At 40.3% G+C, this 18,893-nt stretch overlaps 1 protein-coding gene across 3 annotated transcripts in view; it reads left to right on the top strand.

Annotated features, from left to right (window-relative positions):
- plcb3 (phospholipase C, beta 3 (phosphatidylinositol-specific)) overlaps positions 1-18,893 on the top strand; it is a 49,230-nt gene that overhangs the window by 6,494 nt on the left and 23,843 nt on the right. For all 3 annotated transcript variants that reach the window (XM_054800427.1, XM_054800428.1, XM_054800429.1), the window contains exon 2: positions 5,640-5,726. In XM_054800427.1, the coding sequence (XP_054656402.1) occupies positions 5,640-5,726 (87 nt within the window). The remainder of the gene's footprint in view (positions 1-5,639; positions 5,727-18,893) is intronic.

Below are 18,893 nucleotides of genomic sequence, written 5' to 3' on the forward strand. Positions count from 1 at the left end.
AAACGTTTTCCGCCGCATACATAACAATTAAAGGAAGCGGTGTCCACTTCGATATATACACATATTCGCACATATATTTGAGGATGCTAAAACCAATCCAGTGTATGCCAATATATGGTAAGCTATCTAAATAAAACATCTTAATGTTGTGTTCTGGATGACAACGCTAATTAGTGTAATAGCTAATAATATATCTCATTAATAACGAATTGATTTTATTTTCACAATATGCCAAGGGTAAATAAAAAATGAGCTGCAGGCTGAAAATGACTCCCGGTGCCCCCTAAAGCAGTGATTCTCAACCGGTGGGTCGGGACGAGGGTTGTGAACGATAAACCAACGCAACCGTACATCTGGTTTGACAAGCGAGAGATACATATCGAATCGTATCCTTCATACACTATAGCGAATCATTGTGTTTTTTTAATTGTATCATAACCCGTGTATCTAGATGCAAATCGAATCATCTATGACAAAATGCAATTAGGACAAGTAATTTTGTGCATTAATATTTAAAAAGGTGACAAAGTTGATTTTTTTTGTTTGTAAATAAAAGTGGGTCGCGACTCAAAATGGTCCCATGGTGAGACCATTGAGAACCCTTTACCTAAAGGTTGCAACTGTTAATAATAGCGCAGACCACTCAGGAGCTCATTTTTGTCCACGGTATGCTGCCAGAACCTGGACTAGAACACAAGTTATGTTGAGGAAGTCACGTAGGAAGAGAGGCTAAGTGGTGCTCATTAGCAAAGGGATGCCTCAAGCATCAGAGAGGGGTTCCATCTGTGTGTGTGTGACATTACGGTCAGGTAATGAGTGTGTGTGTCAGAAGGTCAGGGTAGGAGAAGCGGCCCCCGCAATCAATTAGGGAGTTGGAAAAGTCGCTGGGAGGAAAGAAACGGCTGATTGACACGGAGGGAAGTCGACCTCCAAAGGTGCTTAATTAAGGAGTGGGTCCAATTATAGACCCACCACCCACACACACACAAAAACAACAGGACTGAAAGTAAACATTGCAACTGTGGCCAGCATTCCTCCACTTTTCTTAAAGGAAAACTGCACTTTTTTTGTAATTTTGCCCGTCATACACAATCCTTGTGTGAACATAACCACATATTTATTTCCCTTCCCTGTTCCTTGTTCTAAAGAGAGAAAACGAGTTAGCATGTGGGAGCTAACAGTGCACGTCATGGGACACACCTATTTTGACTCTAAAGCCCTCTAAAAAAACCTCGAACAACCTTTTATCGTTTTACAGTATATACAAGCTGTGATCAGGCATTAAAAGGTACATTCATGATAACTTGTAATACTTATTATTTTTGTATTACTTAGTATTTTGCTGTATTTTGATCATTTTAAACATTACATTCTTTCCTGGGCGCATTGATTTCACATAGCCCATAGGAGCTAAAGCTACTTCCGTCAACAACAGCAGCATAGAAAGAGTGTGTCTGTTTGCTATTACTAATCATGTCAGACTTCATGAGAGCCGCCGATAACGATTACTTTTGGACAAATGAGCATGCAGAACCTTATCTTTATTAGCCTGAATATACGGAGGATGAGCTGCAGGTTGATCAGGTAAGATGCCCCCTTCCCCCAGGGGGAGAATAATGTTGCTGGGTGCTGGGCAGATCCAGCTATAGTGAAACACTAAGGCATTCCTATAGCATTGTCATGTAGCACTAGTGCTAAATGTTTCATGGATAAAAAAAACAGTCACTTACAATGGGATGGCTGTATCTTCTGTATCTGTCGTGCTGGTAAATTTAGCATAGTCCTCAGGTAAAAAAAAAATGCTGAGAGCAAATCAACATCTTGCTGAGTCTTCGCAGCGATGTCGTCGGGTCTACGTTGAGAGCCAGTATCCACTGCTTCAGCCTGTCACGATGTTTAGTCGGTAGTGTGTGGAATCTCAGAGTTGACCAACTTTTCGGCTTATATCCACAACCTTCTACGAGGCATGATTTATAACCTAGGGTTAACTTTTCCAAACTCAAACAACACAGCAGCAGCTGCAGTACAGGTGCTGCTCAATAAATTAGAATATTACCAAACAGTCAATTTATTTCAGTAATTTCATTCTAAAGTGAAACTTGTATGTTATACTACATTCATCACACACAGACTGATATATTTCAAATGTTTATTTCTTTTAATTTTGCTGATTAAAACTGAAAAGAAATGAAAATCCCAAATTCACTATCTCAGAAAATTACAATGCTACTTATGACCAGTAAAAAAAAAAAAAAGGATTTTAGAAATGTTGGCCAACTGAAAAGTATGAACATGTACAGCACTCACTACTTGGTCGGGGCTCCTTTTGCCGGAATTACCGCAGCAATACTGCGTGGTATGGAGTCGATCAGTCTGTGGCACTCTTCAGGCGTTATGAGAGCCCACGTTGTTCTGATTGTGGCCTTCAGCTCGTCTGCATTGTTGAGTCTGGCGTATCGCATTTTACTCTTGACAATACCCCATACACTTTCTATGGGGTTGAGGGCAGGTGAGTTTGCTGGCCAATTAAGGACAGGGATACCATGGTCCTTTAACCAGGTACTGGTAATTCTACGCACTATCGCCTGTGCATTCTTGTGTACTTCCGCGACGGAGCGCCGTGGCCATCTTGTTATGTATGTGTTCCACAGCGAAAAGAGATTTGAGTGTCACATACATATGAATACACAGGCGACAGTGCGCAGAGATACGAAGGGAGGCAAATATAATGCAGAGCGTTTTGTGAGGTCTGATTTTTTTCAGAAGACATTTTTGTGACGCAAATGTATTCATCTTTTGAATGCATATTGTTTGGAGAAGCCAAACTCTTACTTAAATGTCCCAGCAACTCAGCGGAACTACGTTCTTTATCACCAAAATCCGACCAGAACTGGACTTAGGAGACAAATTTTATTTTAGGGCTTTATAGTCAAAATAGGTGAGTCCCGTTGTGCATTGTTAGCTCCCTCATGCTAACTCGATGTCTGTCTTTAGAACGCACAGAAAAGGAAAGACATGTGGTCATGTTTCACATAAGGATTGTGGATGATGGGCAAAATTTTAAAAAAGTGCAGTTTTCCTTTAAAGTTGAGCGGCCTTTCATTCAGTCAAGCCAAATAGAAGTTGTTAGCGGCCACATGTGCCGATAGATCACATTCCTCTGGGTCAATGTTTGACTGTGTTTGCATGTTCTGTCCATCCCTGCGGAATTCTCGCCCATCTTTGGCAGAGACGCTTTCTAATGGTGGAATCAAGAGTTTCAGTTGCCCCACTAAATAAACGCAGGTCACGTGTTTGAAGTTTTATAGCGTCCAGTTGATGTTTGAAGTTAAGTTCTATCATTGTATCATTTGTCTCCGTGTAACGTTGGCATTTGAAGTGGCATCAGCAGCAGTCCATCTTGGCGGTGTCTAGCACCCGAATTGCATTAATAATACTCCCTTTTCTCTTTCTACTATCTTCATTGACCTCTCCCTATCTTCACAATCTCCTTCTCTTCTGCTGTTCTCTGTCAGGTGAGCCTGGAGCCTAAACTCAAGGTATGTTCTACCTAAAATAAGGTGTGTTGTTGTCATGTGCACAGAATGGGCCACATGAGTGTAGTGTTTGTGTGCAAAAGAAGTGCAAAAAATAGTTTTCCAGCTGCTGGTACTGCTGTTAGTAGCTCTTCCACTTCATTTTTGTATGCTAAGATGTGCTAACCGGAAGGCACTCGTGGCAAATTTAGCATACAAACAATGTACTGTATATGTACAGTGGATCCTCGCCTATTGGGCATTTCCAACCCTGCATATTTGCAGATTTCTTTTCTCTGCTTTAAATTGTAAATATGCGCTATCTGCATTCGCTATCTGCACAGTCACTTAGCTATCCAGCAGAGGCCACAGTTGCACAAGTCAATTCATTCAATATTTTCCCACAGGAAGATGCTTTGACAAGATGTATTGTTTGCCTGTTATGGTTTCTTAATGTGTAAAACTGAATTTATAATGTGTTTAATAAACATGAAAGGGCATATTGTAGGGTTTAGAGCAGTGGTTCCCAAACTTTTCACAGTCGCGTGACCCTTCAGACATCTGACCAGAAGTCGTGTACCCCCTCCTCCTGCACACTTACAAAATATAAACCACACAATGAAACATCTTTGATATATTATTACATTATATAAAAAAAAAGCCACATTAAGTCCAGAAAAAGTAACTTAATTTGAGACTTATTACTGAGCCAAACGGACATATGAGCACAAAAGCATGAGATTATGTACCAAACAAAAATGCACACTAGCAGTCAGCAGCGCAGAGCTTTACATTATCACATTATTAAAGCTCACCTCTGTGCATTTACACACAGCATTAACATTTGTGAACAAGGATGAGGTGAAAGGAAGAATAGAATACACACATTAGTCCCAATCTGCGTCACACGGCACACAACTATGGTGTGTTCAAGGACCGCCGAACAAAGTGGCCACAATGGCTGAAGAAGACGCATTATTAGTGAAACATAAAGAACTTACATGTGAAAAATTGGGGGCTTTCTAACATAGTCGGTGCATCTGGTCAACAAATAAATGACAGGAAACACACTAATCAGTCACAGCACCACGTAAGAAGACCAGCTTTTAATGCACAACTTCATCATCAAACTCACTTATTTGCTCATATAGAACAATGAGCAGCTTCATGTTGTCACTTTTCTTTTGCACTGTACGACCTGCTCTTTGGCTGATCACATGACGTGTTTGAGCGTATTATGTAAATCTCAGTGTTAGGGGCGAATGTAGTCATGCTTTTTTATTAACGTACGCCGTACGGCAATCTGCGTAGCCCTGTATGCGTACATCACTTTGCGTCTGTTAGTGTTTTTTCGCCATTCGCTGGGGTCTTGGAATGTAACCCTCGTGAATAGCGGGGATCTAGTGTATACATATGTGATCTTCACCAAATTGCTTCTTTTTTTGAGTTGTCATGCAATGTTGGGAATTTTTTTGTGCGTTTTTCTTCATTGGTCTGGAACAATTTTGGTGGGCTGCCAGGCAGATCTTCTCATCTAATGGCAATGATGATGTCAGTCGTCCGTCAGTAAATAAACAGCATCAGGATGTCTGGATTCTTTGTCTGCTGGGCATCCAGTGTGATTGCTGGCTGTAATTACAGAATTTGAGTGTGTGTGTGTGTGTGTGTGTGTGTGTGTGTGTGTGTGTGTGGCTATGGTATCTTGTGTATGACCACAAAATGATCATACTAATGACATGTTAATGCTTGCTTATCTTCTGTCATAATGAGATCATTGAGAAACATGAGAACACTCAACATGATGCATGGTTTATCGATTTTAATACCATTGTGCATTGTTTACTCGTTATTCAACTAAAAAGTGACAGGTGGTTTTTGTAGGCTTCCATTTGGTATTTGTTGCCAATTAAGATGAATAGTACCCTAATTATGTTTGGTAAGGAACTTACGTGCTGTTTTTTACGCAACACTCATGTTTGCACAGCATCTTCACAGCTTCCCATGGCACAGTGTCATAAATAAATGATCATTTTCTGCATTCATTTACCATAATGCTCAGCAGTGGCAGGTGCTTATTGTTATTATTTGTGTTCCTCTAATAGCTTTATTTCTGTCACTGTCCAGGAGCCCAACAGCGGGTCCCCCACCCTGGTAACCCTGAAAGTGGACCCAGATGGATTCTTCCTGTACTGGACAGGAGGCGCCAACCTGGTAAGATGCAATCACACACACACACACACACACACACACACACATACGCAAACACTTACATGATCAAATGACCACAACAGGGTTTTAACGAACAAACACAGATATGTTGCACATTGCGGCTTTCATCCATTTGTTCATGTTGAGTCCCTCGTTTCCTCCCTGATCCTCATCCTTTTTAGTCCATCATGGTGCTTCGCCCTTCCTGCCCACCACTGCTTAAAAAGCCATTATTGTGGCCATATTAGATTGTATGTTGGGGGCATTTAGCAGATGTAATTAGCCGGTGGCAACAGGCAAGGAGATAGCAGGATGTGGGTTAGGGGAATGGGGAGTGTAGTCAGGAATATCAAATTCTCACTCATCATCCAGGACTATGGTTTATCCCTCCATTGGCATGATTTAGAAGTTATTAGACATTTCAATTAACTCTGCACCTGCCACTGCTTTTCCGCACACGCACACACCAAAGCTGTAGTCATTTCTGGCTGCCTAATAATTCCAAAGGTATGTGCATCCAACAGAACCAGGCTTTAACTTTGTGTGTGTGTGCGTGTGCGTGTGCGTGTGTGTGTGTGTTAAGATAATAGGCCATCCATCGCCCGAGGTGCAGCCATGACACTATTTAGCAAAGAGTCAGAAATATATTTCAATCTTTCTCTCTTCATGCTGGCTTTCTATAGTTTTACAAAGATGGAGGTGAGAACATGATGTATCAGGTTTCTGTATCAGGATATGGAAATGGCTCTAAGTCCAAACTTCCCTGTGCTTCCCTGGAAATGCCAGCTGTGCCGCAATATTTGTTTTGCCACCACTGCCTGCTTGTTGTCATCACAAATGGCACTGCAGCCACTCGTCGCATGTTTTAAATGGGGGGTGTCCGAAGTGCAGCCCGGCGAGCCCTTTCCAGCCCGCAGCTAATTATTTTTATTGGCCCTTGGCATATTCTAATGAGGCTAAAGGCCAGACCAGACCGTGACTCTAGTTCCATTTCTTCTATTGATCATCGTTCATTAGTGGTGAGTACCCATACATTTTACATTTTGAAATGTGTTTAACAAAGTGCAGTATGTGAGGCATTTTATAGGGCTTAGAGTGTCAAAAATAGGCTTTTTTAGGGGTGTGTCTACAAGTCGCCCTTTTTTGCTATTCGCAGGGGTTTTTAGAGATTAAGAGATCTACTGTATTAGATATGAGACTAATTTGCTTTGTCATATATGACACAAATTTTAAGATGTCAATGTTTTCAGATTAGCATATACGTATCTAAACATATATTGATCCAAATTGGATTGGTTTTAGCATCTTTAACCCTTAAGAAACCAGATGCATCTCTGCTTCGTGAAAGATTATTTATTTTATGCCTCACTATTTATCACTATTTATTATTTTTCTAATGTTATTATTTTTCTGTTTTGTATGTACAGTACATCACTTAATGAGTTAAAGTCAAGTAGAACCCTATATAGGGCCCATTTTAGGACATTTAAAGTGTCTCCATTGATTACAAAATGTATCTAAGTTGTCCCCCTGCATCCTTCAATTTTCCTTTATGCAGCCCTTGTTGGAAAGAGTTTGGACACCCTGCCTTAAAGGGATAATTATATTTCGGATTTTTTGACATGAAGTTGTATGACACCCCCATCAGCAGTGTAGTGCATCAATGGCGACTCACCCTCTCTGGCTCTGGTTCAATTTATATGATGAAGAACTTAGTTCCGGTTAGTTGGTGGGGACACTTAAGTCAAGAGTTTGGCTTCTCAAAACAATATGCGTTCAAAAGAGTAATACATTTGCATCACAAAAATGCCTCTTCGAAAAAATGAGACCTCGCAATCGCTTGGCGTTACTTTCTCCCCTGCCTGTCCATTGTTGTGTTTGCGTTCCACAGTGTTTACATGTGCTGATGAAGAACGCCTTCATCCGCTGTGGAACACGTATACAACAATGAACGCGCAGTGATGCGACGGGAGCAAAAGTAATTCAGAGCGATCGTGAGGTCAGATTTTTTTCAAACACAACTTGGCTCATGGGACAAAGTGGGGGGGGGTAAGTCACTGTTGATGCACTACACTGTTGATGGGGATGTCATACAACTTCATGTCCAAAAAATCCAAACTATCCCTTTAAATTGTCCAGAAAAGTTATTCCCGCTTTTTACCAACTAGGTTCACTTTTGGCTCGGAAATCCCGCACATTCGAGCCTTTAAATTGGCTTTGTGGCCCCCCAGGAGAATTTTGAGGGCAGAGCGCAGTGGAAGGAAAGGGGACACAGCAACACACATATCCAGCTATTATTAATGAGAGCAGTCTTACACAGATGACAAGGGTATTTGGATGGGAACCCATTTCTCGGAATAGCGGACCCAAAATATTTGATCTCCAGTGTGCCCTTATGAATGTCACAGATGATACCGGGTTTTGTTTCGTTTCAAAGAAATCCCCAAAATCATCAATCAGTTATTATTGTTGTTAGCTCCTCAGTGAGGTGTGCGAGGAACTAATATGCGTTAAATCGATTTCTAAGTTGTGATGCCACAGTCTGTCTTGGGATTTTGCAGACGCCTTTTACGGTTTTGAGCACTCCATGAAAGCCTTTCAAGTTATTCTAAAGGGGATTATTCTAACAGTTATCTCGGGATGATTTGAACGTTCCCTTGTCCATCCGTCATCATTCACATCGTTTAAATGTGCAGTCTGGATTATCTCTTTCCTCTACCCCATCTGCTTTATGTCTTCTCAGTCCTGCTGGTACTTTTTTAAATTCCTCGATCTATCCTCCCTCTTCCTCCCCAACCTTTCTCCCCCTTCTGTCCGTCTTTGCCTGTGGTGATAAGACGCTGCCGACACACATGCGCACAGTGGTTTGGCAATGAAAAAGAAGAGAGGCACACCCCGCCTGCACTGTTTTTCTTTCCTTTTCACTCATTGGAAATCCCTTCGTTTTCTCTCTACCTTCGTTCCTTCAGCCTAAAACTGAACCTTTTTCACTTGAAACTTCAGCCTCACTGCTGATTTATACCCAACATTCTCTGCTAGCTTTGCACAGGCTTTGAATTTAGTCAAAATATTTAAAAGTAGCGACAGCTGGATTCACTTACATCACATCACAGGATGGGGCTCAGCTTTGCCGTCACATGGTTGACACTTTATTCTTTATTTTTATGTATCACCTTGGAGAGATTTCCTGCCTCTTTGCTAATGTATGCAGTTTGTTCCAAAGCTAGGCTGTCCAAGCAATCGCACATTGTATGACTGCTAAAACGTAAAGTGGATGCCAACGGTTGAGGGTTACTCAAGCTCCAACAGCATACACTGGGCACCCTCCGGCTAATGTATGTGTGTGTGTCTCCTCTGTCCCGTGTGTAAACGCTCCTCTTTATACTGGAGTTTATATTACAGCTTGTACGTCTTTTATAGTCTTTGGCTTCCTCCTTTGCAGTATTTCAATTTGCATAGATTCACACAGATCTGTGACAGCTGGAAGCTGTCTCACACAAACACATGCACGTGCACACACACACGCACACGCACACACAAAGGGAAAAGTTGTTCCTCTAGCATAACTGCAGGATGGCATTTCCTCCTTCTTTGCCTCTTTGTGTTTTTCTTAGTTTTTTCTATTGACATTTTTTATTTCCCTCTATCTTCTTCTGTACTCCCCCCACCTCGCTGCTTGTAACAACACTCCTCTTAATCTCGATAATTTTCTCTACGGCATGGGAAAATGGGCAGGAAGTTGCACAGACAGAGTCGATGATGGGGGGGGGGATTTTCTTTTCTTTTTTTTCTTTTTTTTGCCCAATCCTCTTGTTTTACAATCCACTTGTTCTCAGATTCCGTCATTCTTCCCTCTCTCCTTCCTACGAGCTGTAATGGACATGTCAATATCACCTGAGTCGCCCCAGGGATGTAATTGCCTCGCCACCAACCGCCAATTCACCCAGTAATTGGGTCCTGACACCCCAATGGTAAACAAACGATTGAAAGTGTGAGCAATGACACTGAAAACAGATCATCTCCGACAGAAAGTTCCAACATGTATGCACCAAACTTGACTAATTAACCCTAATTGACAAGTTAAAGAAATTATTTGTTTTTATGCTTAGATGCTCACTTTGATTGCCCTATAAATATTGTTTACCATCACCAATATAATGTACCGTAAATTCTAGTGTATAAGCCTCACCGGTGTGTAAGCCGCAGCCACTAAATTTAGAGTGAAAAACAGATTTGTACATATAAAAACCGCACCGGACTATAAGCTTCACATGTCCACAGTTCACTAATAGCTTGTGCTTGGCTCCTGCCAAAGAAAAAGCTACCTTTTTTTCCACTGACTCACGAGCGGCACAGTATTGAAATGATTAGTAGTAGTTCCGAAGTAAAGGAGATTAGATTAGATTAGATCACAAGATTAAAATTTATCCATGAATTAGCTGCACTGCAGTATAAGCCGCAGGGTTGAAAGTTTAAGAAAAAAGTAGTGGCTTATACACCGGAAATTATGGTAGTACAAAACATTTTATTAATTAATAGTAGTGCAAAATAATGCAAAAGCGTCAGCAATAATAAGAAAACTGTCAGCAATGTACAAACCAAAAACCACAACAGGCTAAGATGTACAGTAGAAACATATTGTACTGTATAATAGTCATTAACTCTAAAGTGTCCAAAATGGGCAGATGAGGGGAATCGAACTCCACTCCCACGCCCACTCCCACTCCAAAACAATGTGATAGGACACCAATCTGTACTGACTGGGAAACAAGAACAAGCATATGAACAACTACAAATACACAACCAAATTATCTGTAAAGTATTAGCGGACATTCCATGTTTTGTTTGTACGCGGCTAGATGAGCTGTGTTGTGATCTGGTCCAGCTGGCCTGGGGCGTCTTTTCCAGGTGATTTGGGGTGGGTGGAAAAAGTTTCTACCACTGCAGGGTGTGTTAGCACTGACAGTTCTTTGTTCGTTGTGATGCAGTCTCTTTGAGCAATGTCCTCATCATGTACACGAAGCCTTTGCATCGATGGTAACACTGTGTGCCACTCAGTGCAGCAGAAGCTAGTGATGGTGAGATGAAGCCTCATGAGGCATCGAACCATGTGAGCCAACTGGTTCGAGAAAGGGGTCATTTCTCGAAGCTTCATGTGCACACGAAACCACCTACTGGCCAGGTGTATAATCACAGACAGCTGTATTTGAACCACATTGTGTGGGATTCATTGAATTGTTGTGTCTATGAATAACAAAAACTGTATGACCAAATCATGTCTCTACATAAATGACCGCATGTGTGTAGAATAAAATATTTTTTGAATGTATTGTGTTTGTGTACATTTCCCCAAACGGTACTATCATATGTCATGGCGGGTTGTGTAATAATGTTTCTCTGACACTTTAGAAAGATGGCTTGGGCTTATGCAGGCAGAGGACAGTGGAAGTGCTTGTGGAACTATGAAGGCACTGAATATGCTCGTGTAACTAGGACAATGATGTACGGGATAGTGTAGATTTTATTCATTTTTATTCAGAAATAACACTTTCTCAACAGTTTTTGGTTTTAAACAATTTCTTTTTTTTTTAAACAACTTCTCCAGCCTTTGAAAACACCCTTTCACAGGGGACAGAAGACGCTGGCGTGCACAAAAATGTAATTGCCAGTTTATATAAATCCAAATGTTCCCGTGTAATCCGCCCTGCTTCGCACTGCACGGGTTTGTAAACAGTACCTTCGCAATGGGAGGCGAGAGCGCTGACCACACGGCCAAAAGCCCGGACCGTCGACCGCGTGTTCAGCGCAGCTCTTAAGGCAGAGGGAGTGAGGTTTACCAACTTACACTTGCACAGCCTCACAGGCTGGCATCCGTTACACCCACACAGGGGAAATCCTCCTGTTCCTCACTGGCTCCATCCTCTCTCCAAACTATCTCCTCCAAACTATCTCCAAACTATGCTATCCAAACTCTAGTATCCAAACTCTATAACTTTTATCCAAACGCTGAAATGACTGCAACTCCTCATCAAAAACCCACATTTTGAATGGAGCCTGAAGGGTTTATATTGCTGTCAAACCTTGCGCCAAAATCTGAACCACTGCCCGAAGCAGTCATGTGGTACAGTCGGGCAGCGAGGCTTCAGACGTCATCATTTTCAGCTCCTCCCCTAAATGAACCAAGCCTCGATACGCGCTTCGCGGAAACACCCCTTCCATTACTCGACACAAGCTTCGAAGCCTCGGCACATCTCGTAACATCACTAGCAGAAACATTTGATTTCTGTCAGCGTGGCTTGGCAAGCTCCACGTTTACACCACTAAGTCATGCCGGTAGTGACTCTCTCGGCCTCCAACTGCTCCGACGTTTCACTCTCTCTTCTTGCCCGCTCAGCTTCTAAAAGCTGTAGCTCATCCTTCATATATTGAGGCTCAAAAAGATAAGGTTCTGGATTCTCATTTGTCCATAAGCAGTCGTCAGTGGCGGCGGCGGCAGCTTTCACAAAGTCTGCCATGATTAGTAGTGGTAAACAGACATGCGCTTTCTATGCTGCTGTTGTTGACAGAAGCAGCTAGTTGCTATGGGCTCTGTGAAATCCATACGCCCAGGAAAGAAGTTCCGGTAATGCTTTAAATAGCAAAATACTTGAAGTATCACACGTTATCCTGAATGTGCCGGTTGCTGCATGGTCACAGGATGTATATAAAATGTTGTTGGAGTTTTTTTAGAGGGTTTTATAGTCGAAATAGGTGTGTCCCATTAACGTTCAGTTAGCTACCTCATGCTAGCTGTTTTTCTCTCTAGAAAGCAAAGAAAAGGGAAAGACGTGTGTTCATGTTTCACATAAGGATTATGGATGATGGGTAAAATTTCTCTCCTTTCACGTGCCAGCCGTCCGACACACAGCTGCAGAATCTGCCGGAGAAGAGCGCGCCATAAAGAGACAGTGTCTCGGCACTGTAGCTCATGTTGTGTTGAAAACGGTCCTTTACAATATAAGACATATGAGAAATTGGAGTTGAAAAATTCATGCAATTTGGTTCACCAATTGTCATTGAGAGGTGATGGTGGGTACCGCGGCCAAACCAAGATCCACTGCTTTAACACTCGAACTCCCAAGGCAGTCATTTTGACTGTTTTCAAAATTTGCAATGTCATAACTTGGTTAAAAAAAAACTATGTACCCATAGGACCCTGACTTTTCCTAAATATGTGTATATTTTATTCTAACATTGTTTTATCATTAAAATTTCAAAACACAAAAGAGTTCTGAGTATTACAACCTCGAATGACTATAGCAGTCAAATTGACTGCCTGCTTTTTACAGGGGGTGTCATATTTCACTATTTGCTACATTTTTCCCGCCCTTCCTCCTGCTCTATTGGCTGTTTGTTTTTTATGCTCTGTGATGCTAAAACCTAGCTGTAGCTTCACTCTAAACCCAAAAGAGACAAAAATGACAAGTAGAAAGAAGGTGACAGCTATGGAGGCTTTAGCCTTGCTTCAGAGAAAATGGTTGCAGTTCGAGTTTGCATGTGTAATTGCAGAGAAGTGTTGTTGTGTCAATCCAATCAAACACTCAATCACTATAGTTTTCATTTAGTGTCCTGATGTGTTTTTTACCTATTCCACCAATTTATTTTTAGATCTTTTTAATGATAATCCAAATTATATACAAAGAGTCAAAATGACTGCTATGGTCATTCTAGTAGTTGCAGAATTCTGGTAGACAGAGTGTTAATCAAATTAAGACCGTCCCAGACTACAAACACCCACCTTGCAAAAATGCAAACTGGTTCTTTCCACCTGGTAGGACCGGTGCTTTACTGTCATCTTCTTCCTGTACCATTGTCTTTTTGTTCTTTACTTTTTATAATGACTATTGAGTCATGTTTTGTTTTTGTTTGTAAAATTTTGTTGGTGTTTATTGTTACCTCCGCCAAGCGCTGCGCAGAGGTTATGTTTTTGCCAGCGTTTATTTTTTTGCCTGTTTGTTTTTGGATGAAATTTTCAGGAATTGTCCGAAATGGGATATGGACATAATATAAGATAATATATTATATCTAATATAAGATATAAGAACTGATTAAATTTTGGAGGTGATCCGGATGACCGTCTGGATCCAGGAATTAATTAATTAAGGATTTTTTAACATTGCGAGATAGGACCGTATTCATTTGTGCATATAACTCCACAAAAAATGGTCAGAGCACTTGGGGAAAAAAATAAGGAACAAGTTTCCAACAGGTTCTACAAAATATCAAAGACTGATCCAAAAATTGTAGGATTATTATTTTGGTGTGAATCACAATATGGGAAGAACTATGGGGCTCGGCGGAGGTCTGCACTTTCCGAGTGCTTTTCTAGTTTATACTGTAGATGCATTATAGATTTCATATAGATATTATTAGATATAGAATTGTAACATTGAAACCTGTTTACATTTATGTTGATCTGACTGACTGGTGAGTCTTGTATGGTTGTATGTTAGTGTCCAGTAGCCTTCGCCTTTTTTGACATAATCTGTAGGAAGGAAATTATAATACAGTGGAACCTCTGTTTTCGTCATTAATGAGTTCCAAAAGGCCAGACAAAAACCGAAACATACAATAACGAAGGAAATCTTTCCCATAGGAAATTTAACAGTCACACCTGTGGCACAAAAAATATCCAGAGATAGCTGTTTGTGGTGTTTTGCATGCATATTTTGGACTTTGGAAATGTCTATGTACTACATTACCCAGAAGGCTTTGCGCTGTAGAGCGCAACCGGAAGTACATATGCTTATGTCGGAGCGAATACGGCTTTCTGCCACTAAGGCAATCAAGAGTTCATATATTGCTGCGCACAACTTTTCCTGATTTGTCTAACAAGTAACAAACATCTCAAGTTTTACATGTAGAAAACAATGCAAAACAATTGAGGGAGGTCATGGAAGGAAGCTAGGAACCAGGTATACCCCGCGAGGTAATTGTGATGTTGAATGACATAAGGAAGGAGTGCTCTATAAACAGCAGGGAGCTAATTTTCAAAATAGATAAACAGTATGAAGACGTGAAATCCCTAATGAAGAATGAAAATGCATCACTTTGTAAACTAATGGATGGGCTGGAAAAAAAAGTGGATGCTTTAAAGAAGCCAAATGATGAAAAGGATTGCATTATACTGCAAATGACGTGCAGAATGGATGATTTGGAGCAGTCAACGCTCATGAACAATGTTATTGTGACTGGGCTTCACATAACATGCAGGTCTTATGCCAGTGCAGCTGACAACAGAGGAGGACAAGAAGTGGCTCCAACAGGTGGCCCACTTACTGCCGTCAAAAGGGGGTGGATGTGGATGTCAGCAACGTAGATACATGCATCCCAATGTCTGGCAGGAATATCAACACCACACTTGTCGTCGTCAACGTAAAGTTGAGCAACACTAAAAACACAGTAGCAAAGCGGCGGCAGAGAAGCAGGCTGAAATAAACAAACGTCTACATCAATGAGTATCTGACAAAACGCAATGCTGACATCGCCAAGGAGGCACAACCGAGTGCCAACTGCAAAATCTACATCAAGTTAAATGGAAGACCAAAGGAAGCGAAAGTACTTGTTGTCAAATAGATCAAAGAAAATATTTAAGATTACACCATGTCGACTACAAGGAAATTAAAGACACAAGTCACAAAGACTTGCTGCAACTTGAGGTCAACATCCTCAATGTTTTATCTAATGTCTTTAGTAATCCAAATGTATTCATATTTATTAAGAATGTATTCCCAATTCATAATTTTTTTAAAATTTGTTTATTCCTTTTCCTTAACACTGCAGATTTATAGTGTCAGCAGATTTGCCTTCTCGTTATGATGCCCGCCGAAACAGTATCTCCCGCTAACTGTTTTTTGTTAATCTACACCAAGAATAACTTCTCAACATCTTTGATGATTTGTGATCTGTTTTAATAACTTCACTCCTTTTGCAACATTAATTAAAAATAACAACATAATGTTCATAATAATAGGAAGAACAATAATAGCACAGGCTACTGTTTTGGGCATAGTCAAACTCAACTCTGAAGCCTAGACATCCTATATTGGGTAATATGAGTGTAAAGGTGATTATATGGTTGCTATTTCATGTCTAGAGTGTTCTAATAATGTTAAAACCCGTATTTAGAAGGTTGTAAACAGATTGTCTATGCTAGCTACGAAAAATTCAATTTATTAAGAAAAAATCCTACTTCGTGGAAATCCACTTATCATGGTTGGCTCTGGAACCAATTAACCACGATTTGGTTTGGTTTGGTTTGGTTTAGTTTATTTGAACTTGAAGGTTACAATGGAATACATCTCATGAATCATTCTTTGACAGTTCCACATGTCCAAAAGGAGTAGGAAGAAGCAAAGCTTATTTAATTCTACCCCCCCATCCAAATCTACATCTTGTACAGTACATGTAGTTCACTTCCTGCATTCCATGTCATGTTTTCAGTGATAGTCAGGATAACACATAATAGATAACGGTGAGATAGCCCTCCCCCCCAAAAAAGAAAGAAGAAAAAAAATTGTATATGTATATATACAATTTTTTTTCAATTTTTTTCAATTTTTTTCAATTTCAATTTTCATACACATACATTAATAATAATAATAATAACGATGACAATACTAAATAAATAAATAAAAAAGAACAAAGCTTTTTTTTTTTTAAACACAACAAAGAAAATTATAAAAAAAATAAAAAAAAATTAAAAATTAAAAATAAAATTAAAAAAAATAAAATAACAAACCTGACAGAACAATCAGGACTCTTCTGCCTTGTATTTAGCAAACATCAACTGCTTGTATTGTTTCTTGAATTTGCTCATCTCTGTACATTGATAAACGAGGGATTACTGTACTACATGTCATCACAGTGTATTTGAATGTCTTCTGAAAGCCTTATATTTTAGTTCATTCTGTCATTGTTATGCTTGAAAATGCTTTATTTATTTGCTTTATTTGCTTAAATATGCATATTTTCTAACTCATAGGCTGTATTCAACCACGGAACAGCATAATTTTCTTAATTATTATATTAAAACACGCACCGAAGCATAAAATACGGTTTGTTACGCGCAATATTGTACAATAACCGTGACAGTGTATGAGCAATGCGGCAAAAAGAAATTCTGGAAAACCAAATCATATGAAAACTGGTGTGTTTGAAAAACGAGGTTGTACTGTATTTAAGGATTTAAAGACAGACTACGGTTTATGTGGGTTATGGGTATGGGTATGTATGTGGCTTTAGGGTGTGGTGGGGGGCCCTTCAGGAATCTTATGTACAGTGCCTTGTGAAAGTATTCAAGCCCCCTAGAATGTTTCGGCCTTTTATTGCTTTTATAAATGAGATCATGGTCAATCTAATTTGGCTTTTTTTGACAATAATTTGAAAAAAAAATCCTTTTATGTCAAAGTGAAAACTGATTTTTACAAACTGGTGTCAATGAATTAAAAATATATAATGTAAAACAAGTGTTTGCATAAATATCCACCCCCTTGCAAGTGACTGACCTAATTCAGCAGAGATCCAGCCAGTTGATGCCTGCAGTGTCACAATTAGTGCAATGGAGATCACTTGAGTGCAGTTAATGTATGTCGAGTGAGTGTAGTGTAAAAACACCTGTGTCTGGTTCAGTATAGTATCCCTGCTACAATTGCAACATGAAGAAAAAAGAACATTCCAAGCAAGCAACTCGGAGAAAAGGTAATTGGAAAGTTTAGGACAGGAGATGGCTACAAGAAGATTTCCGAATCACTGGGCATCCCACTGAATTTAGTCAAACTCAGAATTAAAATAAGGAAGGATATGGCACTTTCCTCTATCTACCTAGAGCCGTCCTCATAAACTGACCAATCAGGTAAGAAGAAGTCTGGTGAGGGAGGCCACTAAGATGCCTACGCCTGAAGGAGTTAAGAGTTTCAGTGTCCGAGATGGTAGACAAACAACAACTGTTGCATGGGTTCTTGACCAGTCGTAGCTGTATGAGACAGTGGCAAAGGGAAAGCTTCTGTTTGAAAAAAAATCTCACATGAAATCTCACTTGTAATTCACTTCACAATGCTGCCTGATGCAGGTGGAAACCGAAAATTACAACAATAAAACCACGAATGTCATGCAGTCCATGACCCGATGTCTGGCCAATGAGTGGCTGTGTTTGTAGCATTTTAGTGAGCGTGTGTTTAACATAAGCCAGCTGGATCGTTTGTTGGCAGGTACAAGTAGTGATCTAATAGAGATTACCTCCCTGGCTCAAGTCAAACATCCACAGGGAATTAACTTAACAAGGGCTTTACATAACACACACTTTTGCTGGAGGTACTTTCTGCACACACACACACGGCGTGAGTAGTTTGTGGCGGGGAAGTTGAGTGTGTCATTTGATAATGTGACAGCTTCCTCCCCTCTTTTGCTTGGTCACTTGCACTATTCTATGTTGACATTATCTTTGTGTGCACATGCACTCACTTCCAATGAAGAACTGAGGAAGTGCTCCGCTTCAAATGACCTAAGTACAGTAGTTACTGAATGAATGAAGCTACCCTTTGTACAGCACGTAGCATCAAGTGTAACTGGAGTCACCTATCAATAGGAACATTGCGCTGTTGGGGCAGCTCTAGCTTTCTCCATTTTCCGTCCCAAATTAAGTGGTTAATTGATTCATTTTTTATTTTAATTGATTGAGTTTGGAACACTACCGGAAGCTGTGTTGCCTCTCTATGATGACTCTCAAAAATGTTGAACACGTTTTTATAGCTTTATGATTATAGTTTTACACTTTGGAACACACTTTGTAAATGGGAATTCGGTCACAAATTGCAAAAATATGCCTTGTGCATATGAAAGGTTTGTGCCATGATCTTTGGGTGATGCCATGATGACATTGTGAGCTCACCTTTAACCTTACAATGTAGCACAATATTTCAAAACCTTGAAAACGAGAATTGCAAATAATACCTAACCTGGAATGTGCAGCACATTCTGTTCATTAATTATGTTGTAATGGTGCTAGTTAGTTATTAGCACTGTGTTTGAAAGGGTTTCATGGTAGCATAGAACCCATCCATCCATCCATCCATCCATCCATCCATCCATCCATCCATCCATCCATGTTTAGGGTGGCAGGCAGCAGGAGCC

Source organism: Dunckerocampus dactyliophorus, chromosome 15 (assembly GCF_027744805.1).
Source record: "Dunckerocampus dactyliophorus isolate RoL2022-P2 chromosome 15, RoL_Ddac_1.1, whole genome shotgun sequence".
In the NCBI taxonomy this organism is placed as follows: Eukaryota; Metazoa; Chordata; class Actinopteri; order Syngnathiformes; family Syngnathidae; genus Dunckerocampus; species Dunckerocampus dactyliophorus.